The sequence below is a fragment of the Poromitra crassiceps genome (assembly GCF_964638095.1).
Source record: "Poromitra crassiceps genome assembly, chromosome: 4".
Lineage (NCBI taxonomy): Eukaryota > Metazoa > Chordata > Actinopteri > Beryciformes > Melamphaidae > Poromitra > Poromitra crassiceps.
Window position 1 is genome coordinate 17,074,804 of NC_139626.1, and position 18,820 is coordinate 17,093,623.

Below are 18,820 nucleotides of genomic sequence, written 5' to 3' on the forward strand. Positions count from 1 at the left end.
CCTAAATGGATTGGAAGATGGAAACCCTTATTAATGTTTGCTTGCACCTGTGTTACTTCCTGCCTTTTAGACACAAAATGGCTGCTGATGAAAAAGGCACATTCTTCTCTCTTTTGAGCCTTTTTGTGCCTTTGTCTTCCTTTGTTTTTCAGTTCAGCACCTCCAGCTTTCAGATCTGGTTTCTCACTCCCCCCCAACTCTTTATTCTTAACCATAATTAATACAGTATACATTTCCTCTTCAAAGTCACTCCATCCCGGGCCGCATAACAGGCACGTGCAGAGGGGGGTGCTAGGGGTGCCCGAGCACCTGCCCGTTTCCCTGATGCCCAAAGTGCCCTTTTTCCCCCTTTGCAGGAAGGCATGCCCAGCACCCTTCAAGAAGAACCTATAACAATAAATAACAATTTAGCAATAAATAAAATGTCCAGACAGTTTACACATGTTGACATTTCAACCGGAAGTTAAGTAATCGTCTGCGTCTCTGTGACATGCGCAATATTTTTTCCCCAGGATGGCGAAGGCATGACCTGCCCTTCTCTGCCTCTGATTGGCCTAGCGTCAAACGTTGTTGATCCAATCACATTCGCTTGGCTGTCCTATCCTGCGTCTCTCCTCGTCTCCTATACGCCAATCAGAGGCAGAGATGGGCGGGTCATTCCTTCGCCATCCTGCCCACTGCCCAGCTGCCAAGCTCCGACCGACTGGCGGGTCAGCAACAGTGAAACCCCATGCCGCGGTGTTGTGCCCTTTTTTAAGTTTTGAGCCCCTGCCCCTCTAAGGGTCTCTGCACGGCCCTGCTTAAATGGCATTATTCATGTCAACTTTGGTGCTTGTATCACAAAGTGAAAGATTCTTCTGAAATATTGACTTAATCTGGTGGACTAATAGCCTATACTGTCTTAGAAAGCCTCTGCTTTGAACGTGCTCTGCTCAGTTCACCTATTGCAGATAGGCTACTTACAGCTAGTCAGTCAGACAGGCAGGCAGGCAGGCAGACAGACAGACAGACAGACAGACAGAATGCAGCTCAACTGCAGAGGAAAAGTGCGCGCTCTCGTTGGCTGCGCGCTTCCTCCAGTCCAGAGCGTCGCCATCTGTCATCCAGCATGCGCGCGTCCTCCCCCGGTCTCCTCCCATTGTAGAAGTGGCTGCAGAGCGAACCGTGCAGTGCTGCGGGGCTGTCACGGATTACCTGGACACCGGCCGAGAGTGTGCCTGGGGGGCATCAACCAGAGAGAGAGACAGAGAGAGGGAGAGGGAGAGAGAGAGAGAGAAAGAGAGAGAGAGCGAGAGAGAGAGAAAGAAGAAAGAGAGAGAGAAATCATTGTTCTTTGATTCTTCTGGTTTTTAGCCAACATACGTTTTCCCGAGTCTCTTGAATGGAATAACATCCAAGAACATCAGCTATGGCGAGCACGCTTTTAAGCATTCTGCATGTCTTGGTGGTTTTGGAGTCCAGCTGGGGCAACGTCCTGTCAGCGGATCTCGGTGAAGCCGCGCATCAAGGCGCCGATATTGCCCCAAAGCCGACAGAGCAGCGCGCCTTTGCGCATGGCAGCGCGCACCGGGACATGGTCTCCATCAACATGTTCAAAGTGTATGAGAAGTACAGCAAAGATCCCCGCAGCAGCCAGAGTCACGGCAACACCGTGAGAAGCTTCAAAGCTGTCCCGGGTGAGACATGTATTTCTTATTTGGAGTGGATGAAACGCTTGATCCAGCCGAAATGAATCCTGCTTGTGCTATGTAGGGTATACTGTGCATGCCAGTGTTGGCCAAGTTACTTTAAACATGTAATATACTACATATTAGCTACTAGTTAGTTTCATTTGAGAATATTACAATATAGAGTAACTCGTTACTTATACACTACTTTTGCATTACTTTCACCAAAATAACTGCAGTAGAATGGCATCGCTGCACCATCCCGAAAAATAATTGAAACTGTCTTGAAGTCAGTGTAAACCGTCCAAAATTCTAAAGGTTATCCTTTTCCTTTGTTATTGTCATCTATAGTGGTTATTATTTGCATAAAAACACGCAATTTGATTAGGAAATGATTGTAGGCTATCTGTATTTAAATGTGCTTTGATAAAAACAAATACTCAATTTGTAACTTGTGTTACTTGACAAAGTAACTACTGAAATCCTGTTGGTAATGTCATATTACTGAGTTACTGCTAAAAGTAATATATTACATGTAATATGTTACTTTTGTAATGAGTTACCCCCAGCACTGGTGGATGCAGGGACTAAATGAATAAATAAATAAATAAATACATAAATAAATACATAAAAAATAAATAAAAAAATAATAAAAAACAAACAAACAAACACCATTACTCACTTATTATAAAAAAAAAAAAAAATCCTGATTCCATTTAATATGCTAATTATTTACGGACTATTGCATTTTGTTGTTGTTCTGTTTAAATGACAAAATAACTAAAAAAACAACAACCAAATGAAACAACTTTGTCATGCCTTTGGAAACATACCCTCATCATCATGAACAATGATATGCTTAATAAGCAATAAGAAGGTAGATAACATATGATCTCCAGTCAGTGATCAATAAGTTATAATGCATCACCGACTAGTAGGGGTGTCACGATACACTCAGTTCACGATACGATACGTATCACGATACTGGGTTCACGATAACGATACGATACGATACGATTTTAACAATATTTTTTTAAACTTGAATAATGACAATATATGACTGGAAAAGTAGTATTTTATTTGAAATGCACAAATACAAAACATGCTGTTGTGGGAAATTGTTATTACAATAACAACTAGAAAAAACATGAGATTGGAGATAAGGCTTATCTTGAAATAGAATGAGTTACACCGTCACTTAGATTTACTTTGAACTAAAAGGTTTCTCAGCAGTATAAATTCTCATTATGCATCTTCAGTTTTTCTTCAAACTCAAACAACAAGACTTTTCTTAGTCTATTTTTTATGCATCTTCAGTTTTTCCTGTGAAGTAAACAGTTTTGCCAGAAACTCAATTGAATGGTTTCTCTCCTGTATAACTTCTCATGTGTCTCTTCAGAGACTTGTTCAACTGAACTACTTTCCACACATTGAACTTCAACAAACAAAGACGTTTCTTTGTCTATTTTTGAAGGGAAAAAAAAAAAAAAAAAAAAAAAAAAAATTTTTTTTTTTTCACGATATGAGATTTCATCTCAACGATACATATCGTGACGTTTTACTATCGCGAAATTTCGTGGGACGATATATTGTGACACCCCTACCGACTAGACATACATTTTTGTTGTCAGAAAAGCCGTAATTGAATCTTATTTTCCCTTTAAAAACCCTACATCCATATTGATTATAGTAAGTTTGCTACTTACTATGAGATACTGTGGATTTGCTATGAGATACTGTGGATTTTGGTCATACAAAGGATGGTAAAAGTGTGTTTACTCCAACTTCTCTCAAATGCAGCTCAATTGTGCTTTCACAGACTAAAAAGGTATAGAATAAATACAAGCTAGAAATAAAAGAAGAAATGAAACTAACACAGAGAATGTACAGAAACGTCACATTACACAAACCACAACTGCCCCAGTCTTGAATATTTCATAGGAAATGGGAAACATCCTATACATGCAGGTGTTTTGTCAATCACAGACCCACTCACTCTCTCTGCCCTTCAGGCCAAATATCTCCACCTCCACGCTCCACCGGTGCTGTGATTTAGTGAACCGAGGGAGTGAAGTCTGGAGCACGGTTAGTTCCCCAGTAGCAATAAGAGTCTTGGTGTTAGACAAGAGCCCATTATCACACCCAGACTGGCTGCACAGGGGGAAAGCCTCAGAGGAGCTCTCCTAAGCACTTCCATATGGAGACCTACTGGACGGATCCACTGTTTGTCTTCCATGGTACAGCCCTACTGAACGGATTCACTGTTTGTCTTTCAGGCTGCGCTTGAAGTCTGGGAGACAAGGTTGTACTTCAAGAATGTCTTCCATGCCGTTGTTTGTGTCAATCAGATGTGTTGAGCAAGATGTATTGGATGCAGTCATTTGTTTTCAATCAAATGTGTAAGAAAGAAAGAAAGAAAGAAAGAAAGAAAGGTTCAGGGTGGCAACTTGACCCCTCCCGTCATCTTTATTGGTTGAAGCATTTCAGAGCGAGAGCCTCATTTTGAAAAGTCATTGAGGTTGAAGCAGCAGCTCACCTGACTCCAAACAGTGTTACCATGTGACAACCTCATCAATTGAAGGACTAAATGCACCTCTATGGGTTGGGAAAATTCTCAGACTTCTTACTCTTTTAAAACCTGTTCTAAAACCAGTAATGCATCTGCAAAGATCTGAGGCATCAGAATCAGGTTTATTGCAAAGTAAGTTTTCACAATACAAGGAATTTGCCTTGGTGTGAAATCTGAGACTTCAAGTTGTTTTAAGTTACCTCCAGAGGATATAAGTTTGTCTCCTTTTGTAAATAGAAAAAGATGAGTAGTATAAAAGTGTCAATGGCGAACTTAAAAAATGTTTTAAGAGTTGTTGTTTTTCCTCGTCAACCGTTTCATTCTTCTAATTTCCTTCAAATCCCTCACAGGAGTCTCGCAGGGTAAAGACTGTTTCCGGTTCAACCTGTCCTCCATCGAGTCGGAGCACATCCTGTCCGCTTCCTTCCACGTCCTGTGCAAGCGGCCACGCCACCACCAGCGGCCCTGGCGTTTCCGGCGCTCCCACACCCCGTCGACGTCCGGCACACTCCAGCCTCCCTCGCCACAGCTCCTCTTCCGTGGAACGTCTTTTGCTATGCCGCTGCAAAACGTGACTCTGACTCCGTTCAAGAGAGGGTCTTGGCAAAGCCGGGATATCACAGCGGTTGTGAAACATGCCAGGGACCTCAATGAGCTTGTGGTCTCGGTGGAGTTTGATTTGGGATTTGGGATGCAGAGGAATCCTCCCAGCCAAGAGCGCCTCTCATCAGCCAACCTGCCGTATATACTAGTATATGCTGATGACCAGGCCATCGATGAACCCAACAGTGTGGCCATGTCTCTCCAGCGGTACGGACCCTTCTCCGTTGGCGAGGACCCGGCACGGTTACCGGACGCACCCCCTTTGGCCTCTGCCTCGAGGGTCCGGAGGGAGCTACCTCTCTCTCCTCTTGGCCAGATCCAAACCAACGACCTCCCGGAGCTTCAGTTCAACGCCTTGAAGAACCACGAGCTTTGGCAGAGCACGTACTTCCCGGCCAAGGCCACAGCAGGGGGAAAAGCAGGGCGAAAGCAGGGCCAGGAGAGCGGTGAGGGCATGGGGAAGCCCCAGGTACTGAGCTTTGACGAGAGGACCATGAAGAAGGCCAGACGACAGCAGTGGAGCGAACCACGAGTCTGCGCCAGGCGATACCTCCGGGTCGATTTCGCAGACATCGGCTGGAGCGAGTGGGTTCTGGCCCCCAAGTCGTTCGATGCTTATTACTGCGCCGGGACCTGCGGATTCCCCATCCCTAAAGTGAGTCAGAGAGTGTGTTCTCTTTATGCTCTGTTACATCCCAAGGTTCATGAGTGACTCTATTATCTTAGGGCAATTTCTGATGTAATCCAAGTGCAGAATCACAAGGCATACAGATTATAATGGGAAACAACTAGGGCTGACCCCCAAAAAATCGACGCTTCGAAGCTTCAATCGTTGCCATGGTAATCGACGCTCAAATCAGCAATTGACGCTTTGTGTTATTGTTTTTTTCCTTCCTCCTCTCCTCTCCTCTCCTCTCCTCTCCTCTCCTCTCCTCTCCTCTCCTCTCCTCTCCTCTCCTTCCTCTCTCCATATGCACAGCCAGCTAATGTGAGGTGTAGCTTCATGAGACAGTCACTAGTTTTCTGGCTGGGCGGGGTCCTTCGGGTCAACACTGTTTCTAACACGGGGAACTCACACCGGCATGCGCCATGAGCACAAACAAACGCACCCAACAGCCAGTAGCCACACAGACGGTGAGCTGTGGTCTGCGGAGCTCGTGAAACTTCATACACTTCTTTCCAACCCAGTGTGAGTAACGTTACGAGTGTTCAAGTGAATTCAAGTAATTTAATTTGTTTATAACATTGTGAAGTAGCAGCAGTCACAGATACACAGCTCTCATTGACGAGGTCAGAGAGCAGAGGGAAATCCGCTAACGTTACGCTGAGCTCACCTGAATTAATTCACAACATTTCGTGGCAAATAATAATATCCGCATGTCGGACTGAGAGCAGTTGGATGAAAATCGACCATCGATGAGGAACTTTTTGTCACGAGAAGCCTGGAAGGAAGTGTACCACGAGCTGCGGAGCGGACGGTGCTGAGCTGACAGTGCTCTCAACTCTGTTAGTAGCCTACACCATGTTTGTTCCTCAGCAGGATCACCATAGCCGAGAATGCGCACAACGCTACCAGAGTTTTTCCTTTTTTGGTGATTCCCCCGAAGCGTCGACGCTCTAAATATGGTATTCGGGACAGCCCTAGACACAACAGATAATACAATAATACTAACCCACATCAGCTGCAACTGCCTAAGACAGTTATATTTATTATAATAGATCAAATAATTGTGATTAATTGTAATTCATACTGAGACCAAAGTATCTTTTGTAGATGAGCGCTGTACATTACACATTTAGTCCAAATTCACAACTACCTATTGATTTAAAATGGGGGGGGGGGGGGGGGGGGGCATAGGAATAAACCAATTAAAAAATATATCTATTATCAAAAGAATACAGCAAAAGTGACAATCCCCCCCCCCCCAAAAAAAACTAAAAAAGACAACAAAAATGTTTCAGTCACAGACCATCAGAGTTTTTACACTTTTTAAAGTTAAGTTAAGTTATCCTTTATTTATCCCCTTGGGGAAATTCATCCTCTGCATTTGATCCATCCTCTACTAGGATCCTTCCTAGAACTAGGAGCAGTGGGCAGCCACTGTGCAGCGCCCGGGGACCAACTCCAGTTATTTTGCCAGTACCTTGGTCAGGGGCACTGACAGGAGTATTAACCCTAACATACATGTCTTTCTTTGATGGTGGGAGGAAACCGGAGCACCCGGAGAAAACCCACACAGACACGGGGAGAACATGCAAACTCCACACAGAAAGGAGCTGGGACGGAGCGGGGTTCGAACCCGGGACCTTCTTGCTGTGAGGCAACAGTGTTAACCACTGAGCCACCGTGCCGTCCTTTTTTTTTCCGTGCCGTCCTTTTTTTTTTGTCACTTGTGCACCTTATATACATAAATGTCAGTCCTTTCTTTGCATCAATTGGCCTCTTTGTATGTCTGCCTTCTTGTTAGACCTTTTTAGTAAATGGATACAGTAAGTTAATAATCCCTTTTCCTCAGGTGGTCCGTCCCTCTAACCACGCCACCATCCAGAGCATCGTCCGAGCTGTAGGAATCGTTCCCGGCATACCTGAGCCCTGCTGCGTCCCAGACCAGACGAGTCCGCTCGCCGTGCTTTTCCTCGACCCCAACAGGAACATGGTGCTGAAGGTTTACCCCGGCATGTCTGTGGACGCCTGCGCCTGCCGGTAGGACCTGCGATCCATGGACAAGACAGTGGACAGGAACATAACTGTAGATTAAGTGTGTCTTTTGGATCAAAGAGAAACTATGGGATTTTGAGAATGTCTGAGAGTCCAGTCTCGAGTCGGGTTTCCAGAACTCCTTTTTGACTTCTCTGACTTTTCTTCTTTGTCTCTGCAACTATTGGGCTCTGAACTTCTGACTTGAGTTTTTTCCAAATGTTCTCCACTTGGTCAACGGTTGTTTATTTTCTCCTAAGGGATTACACCTGTAGAAATGTGGATCATGGTCTTAAAATCCTTTATGCATTGATTAGTTGGATGTTGAACGGTTTAGTCCACAGTTCCTTATCAAACACCCTCAGTTTTACATTTGGAAAGACATGTACACGGTCTCTTGCCTATTTTGGTCTTGAATAGGACTCTGGTCTCAGCCTCGACTTGACCTGATCCGGACTCGAACTTGACTGTGTTGAAATTGACTCGGACTTGGCCTTGACTGCTGCAGCCCTTTTGGGTCAGTTTTTTTAATGAACTCAGCTCCAGACAGTATGTGTTTTGACAGTGCCTTCTGACACCAGTATCCTCTGTATCGTGTCCGCTGCTCGCCTCAGTCCTGCACACTTCACAACTGAGTACTGGACTTTTGCCATAAACTGATTAACTGCACACTGACTCACAGACTCAACAGTTTTTTTCATAAGGTGCCTGCACTGCAGCACATTCCCATTCACAACCTACTGTGTAAATAGATACTAATGCAACTAAATGGTACTTATGTGTTGTAAATATGTGATGATGCGTCTCTCCGAGCGTCATGGCATTGTAGTTGGACGTCTCCTGTATATCAACAAGAAATGTTATTCAGGCATGAGAGGTAATCTTCAAATTGTATTTCAATAGTTTTTGTTTCTATATTGTATATAATGCATGAGAGGTAATCTTCAAATTGTATTTCAATAGTCTTTGTTTCTATATTGTATATAATGCGGTCATGATGAACACACATACTGAGAAATCAATGTAAACGAAACATACTGTAGAATGGTTTCCTGGTTGTTCCCACAGAGGAAAAATGGTGCTTTGCTCCCACCTACTGTCCATTCTGCAACAGTTGAAATGCTTCATTCAGAAATGTTACTATTTCCTGTGGCCTTTCATCATTTACCTCTAGTAGCCTACATAAGTATATCCAAAATAAAATGGCATGTACAGTTTGTAAGATGTACAGTAGATTTGTACAGTAACTAAACTGATTTAATGTATCCCCCTTCCATGATTGTATGAGTTAAGTATTGAATACTTTGTGTAGGCATTTTGTCACTCAGTTATATGATGTGTGCTTTAACAAATCATAGACATAATGTATGCTTGGTATGGAAATAAAATGAATTGTAGCTACATACAGAGAAATATATATGTAATGTTTATTTTATTTTATACAATGCTACAGTACTTATATTGTATCATACAGTATACAAATAGCACAGCATGTGAATACAAATACATAATTTTGAGTATGTCCGATACTGCTTTGTTGCTCGGGTCAATATTGACCTTCATTGGCTACACAAAAACAGTGTAAATCCTGACATCATCACATTTGAATGTAATTGCACATTTTTGTTATTTAATTCTTCAATTACATCATTTAAAGGCAGTAATGTATCCCAGAATGTCTCTACCATATACACTAGGTGTTGTTAAAGATGTTGAATATCAGCTATCCAGCTTTAGGTAATACAAAATCAAGAACTGTTGAATCCTAATTTAATTTAAAATGCTATTGATGAAAAGTGTCACAGCAGTCTTTCTCAGCCCAGTTCTGGGCGCTCCAGTGTGTTTGTTTGGTCCTACAGTACAGTAGTTTGTTTTGCCCTACAGTTTGTTTGGCCCTACACCTACAGTAGTTTGTTTGGTCCTACAGTACAGTAGTTTGTTTGGCCCTACACCTACAGTAGTTTATTTGGCCCTACAGTACAGTAGTTTGTTTGGCCCTACAGTTTGTTTGGCCCTACACCTACAGTAGTTTGTTTGGTCCTACAGTAGTTTGTTTGGCCCTACAGTACAGTAGTTTGTTTGGCCCTACAGTACAGCAGTTTGTTTGGTCCTACAGTACATTAGTTTGTTTGGTCCTACAGTAGGCTACAGTAGTTTGTTTGGTCCTACAGTACAGCAGTTTGTTTGACCCTACAGTACAGCAGTTTGTTTGGCCCTACAGTACAGTAGTTTGTTTGGTCCTACAGTACATTAGTTTGTTTGGTCCTACAGTACAGCAGTTTGTTTGGCCCTACAGTACAGTAGTTTGTTTGGCCCTACAGTACAGTAGTTTGTTTGGTCCTACAGTACAGTAGTTTGTTTGGTCCTACAGTACAGTAGTTTGTTTGGTCCTACAGTACAGTAGTTTGTTTGGTCCTACAGTACAGTAGTTTGTTTGGCCCTACAGTCCAGTAGTTTGTTTGGTCCTACAGTACAGTAGTTTGTTTGGTCCTACAGTACAGTAGTTTGTTTGGCCCTACAGTACAGTAGTTTGTTTGGCCCTACAGTTTGTTTGGCCCTACAGTACAGTAGTTTGTTTGGTCCTACAGTACAGTAGTTTGTTTGGTCCTACAGTGCAGTAGTTTGTTTGGTCCTACAGTACAGTAGTTTGTTTGGTCCTACAGTGCAGTAGTTTGTTTGGTCCTACAGTGCAGTAGTTTGTTTGGTCCTACAGTGCAGTGGTTTGTTTGGCCCTACAGTTTGTTTGGCCCTACAGTACAGTAGTTTGTTTGGTCCTACAGTACAGTAGTTTGTTTGGTCCTACAGTACAGTAGTTTGTTTGGTCCTACAGTGCAGTGGTTTGTTTGGCCCTACAGTTTGTTTGGTCCTACAGTACAGTAGTTTGTTTGGCCCTACAGTACAGTAGTTTGTTTGGCCCTACAGTACAGTAGTTTGTTTGGCCCTACAGTACAGTAGTTTGTTTGGTCCTACAGTTTGTTTGGCCCTACAGTACAGTAGTTTGTTTGGCCCTACAGTACAGTAGTTTGTTTGGCCCTACAGTACAGCAGTTTGTTTGATCCTACAGTACAGTAGTTTGTTTGGCCCTACAGTACAGCAGTTTGTTTGACCATACAGTACAGCAGTTTGTTTTGCCCTACAGTACAGTAGTTTGTTTGGCCCTACAGTAGCTACATGCTGGCTCCGTGCCAGTAGATATTGTCGTCGGCTTTCATCGCTGATTGACGACATAAAGAGGAAGTGTGAACAGCATGAAAGCGCCGTAATAAAGGCATTTTTATGAAACCCGGCATGAACCAAAATACTGAGTGACTATGTGAAAGAGAGAAAGTGTGAGATAGCCCCGGACTCAGGCCAACGTCCCCGGACTCGTTGGCTTCTGCTGTGGGCTCGCACCCCCCGCTGGGGACCGGGGGGGGACGGAGGCTGCCACCACCCGGGCTTTGTTTCCTCTTGGCCATGCCACCAAATCATCTCCGTTCTCACGCCTATCAGCTTGAAGACATTCCTTAGAGGCTTTTGTTGATCTGGCAACTGATTTGGTTTGACCATTGACCCATAACTACTATGTGCCTGACCACATTTATGACTATATTAACTAGAAGACTAGCAGTGGAAGTATAGGAGTAGCAACCCCACTCTGTTAATTATCCACAACACTTATTTTCTTTTCTTTCAAATTCTTTTCTGATTTTCTCCCCAATTGTACTTAGCCAGTTCCTCCTGCTGTCCCGGTCATTGCTTCACCCCCTCTGCTGAGACTAGCACATGTTCCTCCGATACATGTGCAGTCAGGCCACTTCATTTCACCTGACAGCGAGGGGTTTCACCAGCAGGACGTAGCGCATGGGAGGATCACGCTATTCGTAATTCAAAACACATCAGACAGGGCAGCACAAGGCCTCTATCAAAGCTGCCATTTTCAGTATCAGCAGCTCTGCAGTGACCAAAGTGATTGATGTCATTACATGATGTACATGAAGCAGTTACATGATGTACATGAAGCAGTTACATGATGTACAATGATGCTTTGAAACTTGGATGCGAGTCAACAAAAAAACATTGACCTGTAAGAAATATGCAGCAATGATTGGAGCAAAGAATGCAATGTGCTGAATGCGTTTGGTACTTGGGGCGTTTGCAGTTTGCTCTCCGCTGGCCTCCAAGTCTCACCCTCAAGATGGGAGAAGACTTGTGTCAATGGAAATGTGTGTTTGTCAGTAACCTCACAGCCTTCCTCATTATGGCCGTCAAGTGTTTACAGTGTCTTCATTAGCAGCCACAACTCCAATGATAACAAAGCCTCAAAGAAGGCATCAGTGACAGAGATAAGCACAGCCGGCCTGACACAAGTCCCCCTGTTTACTCTGGGAGCATGGGAGCGGACCTCGCCACTGTGGCCCCTCCATTTTCAAAACTTGCCGTCCCAAAATCTGTCTTCAAGCCCGTAGAAGAAGGTAAAGTTTGTGCCAGCTCAGTGATTGGCTTAGACAGAATTGGATTTCAAAATGCAGAGTTCCAGGACATTCAAAATGCAGAGTTCCAGGACATTCCTGTTCCAGATGTGCTTGAGTCTGGTGCTTTCCACCGGCTCCTGCAGCTGTAAACCTGTCAGTAACGACGTCCAGACAGAGGACACAACTGAACGACATGACTCGCGGCTGTCGGAGCTGGACCTCCTGGAGGAGGAAAACACAGACTCCAGGTTGGAGAGCCTCCTGGGAACCATGAAGGAAGGCTTTCTGAGGAAACTCAACCTGTCAGATGTTCCTCAGGACCACAGCAAGGTCTACCCTCCTCAGTTCATGATGGAGCTCTACAACAAGTATGCCTCCAACAGCACCGTCATCCCACAGTCCGATGTCATACGAAGCTTCACCGTCCAAGGTACATCTGTCAGAGTTGAACCTGAGAGGAGAGAGGTGTGGTTTGTGTGACGATGTGCAGTGTAGCCGGAGAAACCCCTCATGTTAATAAAGAGAACTCTCCACCTTTCTAACTGGCTACTTTTCTACCTGTAATCCCAGCACTCATAGAATGGACAAATGTGAGGATATCCCTACCTGCTACCTGCTAAATGTATCGTTTAGTGAGGATATCCCTACCTGCTAAATGTATCCTTTAGTGAGGATATCCCTACCTGCTAAATGTATCCTTTAGTGAGGATATCCCTACCTGCTAAATGTATCGTTTAGTGAGGATATCCCTACCTGCTAAATGTATCCTTTAGTGAGGATATCCCTACCTGCTAAATGTATCGTTTAGTGAGGATATCCCTACCTGCTAAATGTATCCTTTAGTGAGGATATCCCTACCTGCTAAATGTATCATTTAGTGAGGATATCCCTACCTGCTAAATGTATCCTTTAGTGAGGATATCCCTACCTGCTAAATGTATCGTTTAGTGAGGATATCCCTACCTGCTAAATGTATCATTTAGTGAGGATATCCCTACCTGCTAAATGTATCCTTTAGTGAGGATATCCCTACCTGCTAAATGTATCGTTTAGTGAGGATATCCCTACCTGCTAAATGTATCCTTTAGTGAGGATATCCCTACCTGCTAAATGTATCCTTTAGTGAGGATATCCCTACCTGCTAAATGTATCCTTTAGTGAGGATATCCCTACCTGCTAAATGTATCGTTTAGTGAGGATATCTCTACCTGCTAAATGTATCCTTTAGTGAGGATATCCCTACCTGCTAAATGTATCATTTAGTGAGGATATCCCTACCTGCTAAATGTATCCTTTAGTGAGGATATCCTACCTGCTAAATGTATCCTTTAGTGAGGATATCCCTACCTGCTAAATGTATCCTTTAGTGAGGATATCCCTACCTGCTAAATGTATCGTTTAGTGAGGATATCCCTACAGTACCTGCTAAATGTATCCTTTAGTGAGGATATCCCTACCTGCTAAATGTATCGTTTAGTGAGGATATCCCTACCTGCTAAATGTATTGTTTAGTGAGGATATCCCTACCTGCTAAATATCGTTTAGTGAGGATATTCCTACCTGCTAAATGTATCCTTTAGTGAGGATATCCCTACCTGCTAAATGTATCGTTTAGTGAGGATATCCTACCTGCTAAATGTATCCTTTAGTGAGGATATCCTACCTGCTAAATGTATCGTTTAGTGAGGATATCCCTACCTGCTAAATGTATCGTTTAGTGAGGATATCCTACCTGCTAAATGTATCCTTTAGTGAGGATATCCTACCTGCTAAATGTATCGTTTAGTGAGGATATCCCTACCTGCTAAATGTATGGTTTAGTGAGGATATCCCTACCTGCTAAATGTATCGTTTACTGAGGATATCCCTACCTGCTAAATATCGTTTAGTGAGGATATCCCTACCTGCTAAATGTATCCTTTAGTGAGGATATCCCTACCTGCTAAATGTATCCTTTAGTGAGGATATCCCTACCTGCTAAATGTATCCTTTAGTGAGGATATCCCTACCTGCTAAATGTATCCTTTAGTGAGGATATCCCTACCTGCTAAATGTATCCTTTAGTGAGGATATCCCTACCTGCTAAATGTATCCTTTAGTGAGGATATCCCTACCTGCTAAATGTATCCTTTAGTGAGGATATCCCTACCTGCTAAATGTATCCTTTAGTGAGGATATCCCTACCTGCTAAATGTATGGTTTAGTCAGGATATCCCTACCTGCTAAATGTATCGTTTAGTGAGGATATTCCTACAGTACCTGCTAAATGTATGGTTTAGTGAGGATATCCCTACCTGCTAAATGTATCCTTTAGTGAGGATATTCCTACCTGCTAAATGTATGGTTTAGTCAGGATATCCCTACCTGCTAAATGTATCGTTTAGTGAGGATATTCCTACCTGCTAAATGTATGGTTTAGTGAGGATATCCCTACCTGCTAAATGTATCCTTTAGTGAGGATATCCCTACCTGCTAATGTATCGTTTAGTGAGTATATCCCTACCTGCTAAATGTATCGTTTAGTGAGGATATCCCTAACAGAGCCGTATAATAGAAGAGTTCCGACATCTGCATTCACTCCAATGGACCACTTTTTTACTCTCAAGAGTTCCAGGAAGTAAGGTCCTGGATTAAGCAGCACTGTCGAGTTGCAGCAAAATAGACAGTTTGTGTTGTACTCTGAAAGGGTTTTTCATCCCTTGAATCAAATTGTACATTATCAGCTTTTTTTAGCATGCAAAAGTAGCGCGAGACCCATTCCTGGCTGTTCATTGGCTAATGAGTCTCGCATTTTGGTCCTCCGCTGATGCCACTCTCTCTCCAGAGGACACTAATCCCTACCTGCTAAATGTATCGTTTAGTGAGGATATCCCTACCTGCTAAATGTATCATTTAGTGAGGATATCCCTACCTGCTAAATGTATCCTTTAGTGAGGATATCCCTACCTGCTAAATGTATTGTTTATACTGAACACAAATACAATCTTTTTTTTTGTTTTTGCTCCCATTTTTCAGCCCAGGTGTGCCTGGTCACAAAAAAGGCCACTCTAAGATGTGCAGTTTTCTCATCACAGATAGTGACTGCTTTGATGAGTTGATTTGTAGCCCTGGTCATGTGACATCCATGTCAGTCATGTGAGATCCATGTCAGCCATGTGAGATCCATGTCAGTCATGTGACATCCATGTCAGTGCTTTTTTTAAAGATAAAACTGCACATTTTAGAGTGGCCTTTTGTGACCAGCCCAAGGCACACCTGTGCAATAATCATGCTGTTTTTATCATAATATCAGGTGGATTATCTTGGAGAAGTGCTCACTAACATGGATTGAAACAAATTTGTGAACAAAATTTGAGAGAAATAACCCTTTTCTGTTCATAGAAAATGTCATAGATTTTTTTTTATTTCAACTCGTGAAGAATGGGAGCAAAAACAAAAATGTTGCATTTAGGCTATACTTCATACAAGGGTTAAATCAATCAGAATCAGAATCAGAATCAGAAAGTTTTACTGTCATTGTACAACCAGTACAATGAAATTTAAAGTGCATCTCTTAAAAACAATACCGCAACACACACACACACACACACACACACACACACACACACACACACACACACACACACACACACACACACACACACACACACACACACACACGTACGTTGTGGCTTCCAGAGCCAGACTATTTCATGGGTACGCATAGTCCACTTTTCAGTCCCAATAGAAAAATATAAACCAAAAATATAAAACCATTATGTAATATAAAAACCAAACTAAAATATACAACATATAAAGTCTGCATAGTCTATCTAATTAGATCATGTGGTGGCCGTAGAGGGGGAGTGTTTGTTCAGCTCTATGATGGCCCTGGGAAAGAAGCTGTTTTTCAGCCTAGAAGTGCGGGCTTTGAAGGCCCTGTAGCGCCTGCCGGACGGGAGCACAGAAAAGATGTGGTGGGAGGGGTGAGTCACATCCTTCAAGATTTTGTTTGCTCGTCGGAGGCAGAGGGTTCTGAAGATGTTCTCGAGTGTGGACAGGGGGAGACCAATGATTTTCTGTGATGTTCTGATGACTTGTTGGATGGACTGCCTGTTGGCCTCTGTGCAGTTTGCCTACCATGCTGTGATGCAGTATGTTAATCAATTAGATATGCGGAGATATGTAGTCGGAGATCCTCCCTGCAGCTACAGAAAAAAACAGTTTGAGTTTTTTGTACACTGAGTTTATTAATTTGTTTAGTCAATAACATATTTTGTAAATTAATTCTTCATTTAAAAGCCCAATAGCCCAATGTTCTTAGCTTAAGTCTGATCTGATGAATACCCTGAAGATCCAATGTTCTTAGCTTAAGTCTGATCTGATTATTACCCTCAGGCCCGGCTCCAGACCCAAGTTACAGAGGGGGCCTGCCCCTAGCTTGGGGGGGCCAAGCTACCCAAGGGGGGTCCGGGGGGATTCTCCCCCGGAAGAAGATTTTGTACATTTTAAAGTAAAATTCGTCAACCTGGTGCATTTGAGAGCAAAATGAAGAGGCTAAATCTGTGAAGAACTACACACATCTCTAATGTGTTGTGATTTTACAAATAATTAGGCCTAAACAATTAATATTAAGTGTATTTACACATTGTGCACAAATTGCATTCATTGTTTATTGTTTATTATAATACACTAAGCATCTCGGCTTACGCACGCTCTATTCCTAGGCTCGCCTGCCTGCCCTGCAGCTCGCATTCACAGCGCGCCCGCTGCGCGGCCTTGCCCGCAGCTTGGCTGCTGTGTGGCCTTGCCTGCCCTATTGGCGCACGCACAATTTCTCCCTCTCTCTCTCCCTCAGTCTCTATCCCCCCCTCTCTCTCTCCCTCAGTCTCTCCCCCTCTCCTCTCTCTCCCTCAGTCTCTCTCCCTCTCCTCCTCTCCCTCAGTCTCTCTCCATCTCCTCCTCTCCCTCTCCTCTCTCCCTCTCCCTCAGTCTCTCTCAACCACAGAAGCCAAAGACTACTAGAAAATGACAACAGGTCGTAATTTAAATTGAAAGTAACTACCAAAAAAAGGTCTAAAAATCTATGTCTTCATTGAGGGTACACACAAGCATTGAATTTGAAAATCCAATAAGTAACTCTCCTGATTTGTCCATGTCTCTCCAACAGAGATCGTCTCTCCGACAGAGATCACTCACTCGGTGACAAACAGCACCAAGTCGAAGCATAGACTGCTGTTTAACGTCAGCATGCCCTGCCATGAGAAGATCACCGCCGCCGAGCTACGGCTCTTCCTCCTCGCCAACGCCAGGTCGAGGGGCATGGCCACAGTCAAAGTCTACGAGGTGGATTACAGTGAGTTCGAACCCGCGACGAGCCACCTACTGGTCGGGAAAGAGGTGACTGTGTCGCACGGTTCGTGGGAGTCGTTCGACGTGACAAGGGCGATTCAGAGCTGGATGAGATCGGGCCATGGAGCGAGTGTGTTCGAGGTGCTGGTGGATGGGAAGGACTGCGGCGCTGAAGGCACACTGAAAGTGGGCTGTTTGGACATGAGCGCATCCATCGGAGACAACACTTCGGCGGCTTTGATCATTTTCTCCGACGACCTGATTGGCAGGAAAAGGGAGACGAAAAAGGAACTGAGAGAGATGATTCTCCATGAGGAGGAGGCCATTTTGCATTCGGGGAGCGACTGGAGTGGAGGGGACGAGCTTCCCAACGAGATCCCGGAAGCTCTGCATCCGCGTAGGAGGAGGAGGAGGAAGGCAGAGAGGGAATACTGCCGACGCACCTCGCTCAAAGTCAACTTCAGAGACATTGGATGGGACAGCTGGATTTTGGCGCCCCCTGAGTATGACGCCTTCGAGTGTCGCGGCCTTTGTTACCACCCGCTCACGGACGAGTCGACGCCCTCCAAACACGCCCTCATCCAGACTCTGATCAACATCAGGAATCCCAAGAAGGCCAACATGGCGTGCTGCGTCCCCATCAAACTGGACCCCATCACGGTCATGTACCGGGAGAACGGTCGCGTCACCATACGTTACCTGTATGAAGAGATGAGGGTGGCCGAGTGTGGCTGCAGGTAGTCAGAGATGGTCGGTTGCTTCGGTCGTACCAGTGGTGACTGCAACGGTTCTGATGCTGTGTTTCCTTCAATGTCGGAAGTCAGGAAATTCCCAGCTGGTAGTTCATAATTCCAACCTCTGTGGGTCCCAATGGTCCAGCTTGGGAAAGAAAACACAGGAGAAACATGGATTTGCTTTTCCAAACATAAAATACTGTTCCCCATGCAACAGCTAATGTTATGTCGATATCTGACATCAGCTAGCTAGTTAGCATTTAACGTTAGCAACTGTATCCTAAGTGCAACTTTACAGATTTATGTGTTTAACCATTTCCAGTAAGACAATAACTTATCTAACTAATTTTCCATGCCATAGAAATATTTAACACACATCATCAACGGACAGAATATTTGGTATTACAAATAATGATGACCCTATAAATCTTTAAATTTTGCTTGACATTATTCCAACTGTGACTCATTTAGGAATACACTAATTTGAAACAAAAGTAAACAAAAAAAAATCTTTTCAGATATTTTTTGGCTATGATTAAGGGTGAAACCTGCAGTTTTTCAGGCTATTAAGATAAAAAGCTCTATGTAACGATTTACTTTTCTATTTTAAACATAACAGCAGCAGCAGCAATGTGAGAATGAAGTCAGAATGTCAGAATTCCAAGATAAAGTTATTCTTAGAATTCTGAGATGAATCTGTTGTATATGTGGCCTTAATCCTCTATACTGTGATTGTTCCGATGTTTATGAAAGATGAATGCAAT

The 18,820-nt window shown here is 43.6% G+C and overlaps 2 protein-coding genes across 2 annotated transcripts; both read left to right on the plus strand.

Annotated features, from left to right (window-relative positions):
• Positions 1–1,408: 1,408 nt before the first annotated feature.
• LOC310774701 (growth/differentiation factor 10-like) lies at positions 1,409–8,817 on the plus strand (the record flags this gene model as incomplete). Its single annotated transcript, XM_083634824.1, has 3 exons — positions 1,409–1,676; positions 4,587–5,494; positions 7,356–8,817. 3 exons carry the CDS (start codon positions 1,409–1,411, stop codon positions 7,545–7,547), a joined length of 1,368 nt encoding a protein of 455 aa, XP_083490950.1. The 3' UTR covers positions 7,548–8,817.
• Positions 8,818–12,066: 3,249 nt separating this feature from the next.
• gdf2 (growth differentiation factor 2) lies at positions 12,067–18,063 on the plus strand (the record flags this gene model as incomplete). Its single annotated transcript, XM_083634826.1, has 2 exons — positions 12,067–12,421; positions 17,159–18,063. 2 exons carry the CDS (start codon positions 12,067–12,069, stop codon positions 18,061–18,063), a joined length of 1,260 nt encoding a protein of 419 aa, XP_083490952.1.
• Between the last annotated feature and the right edge of the window lie 757 nt (positions 18,064–18,820).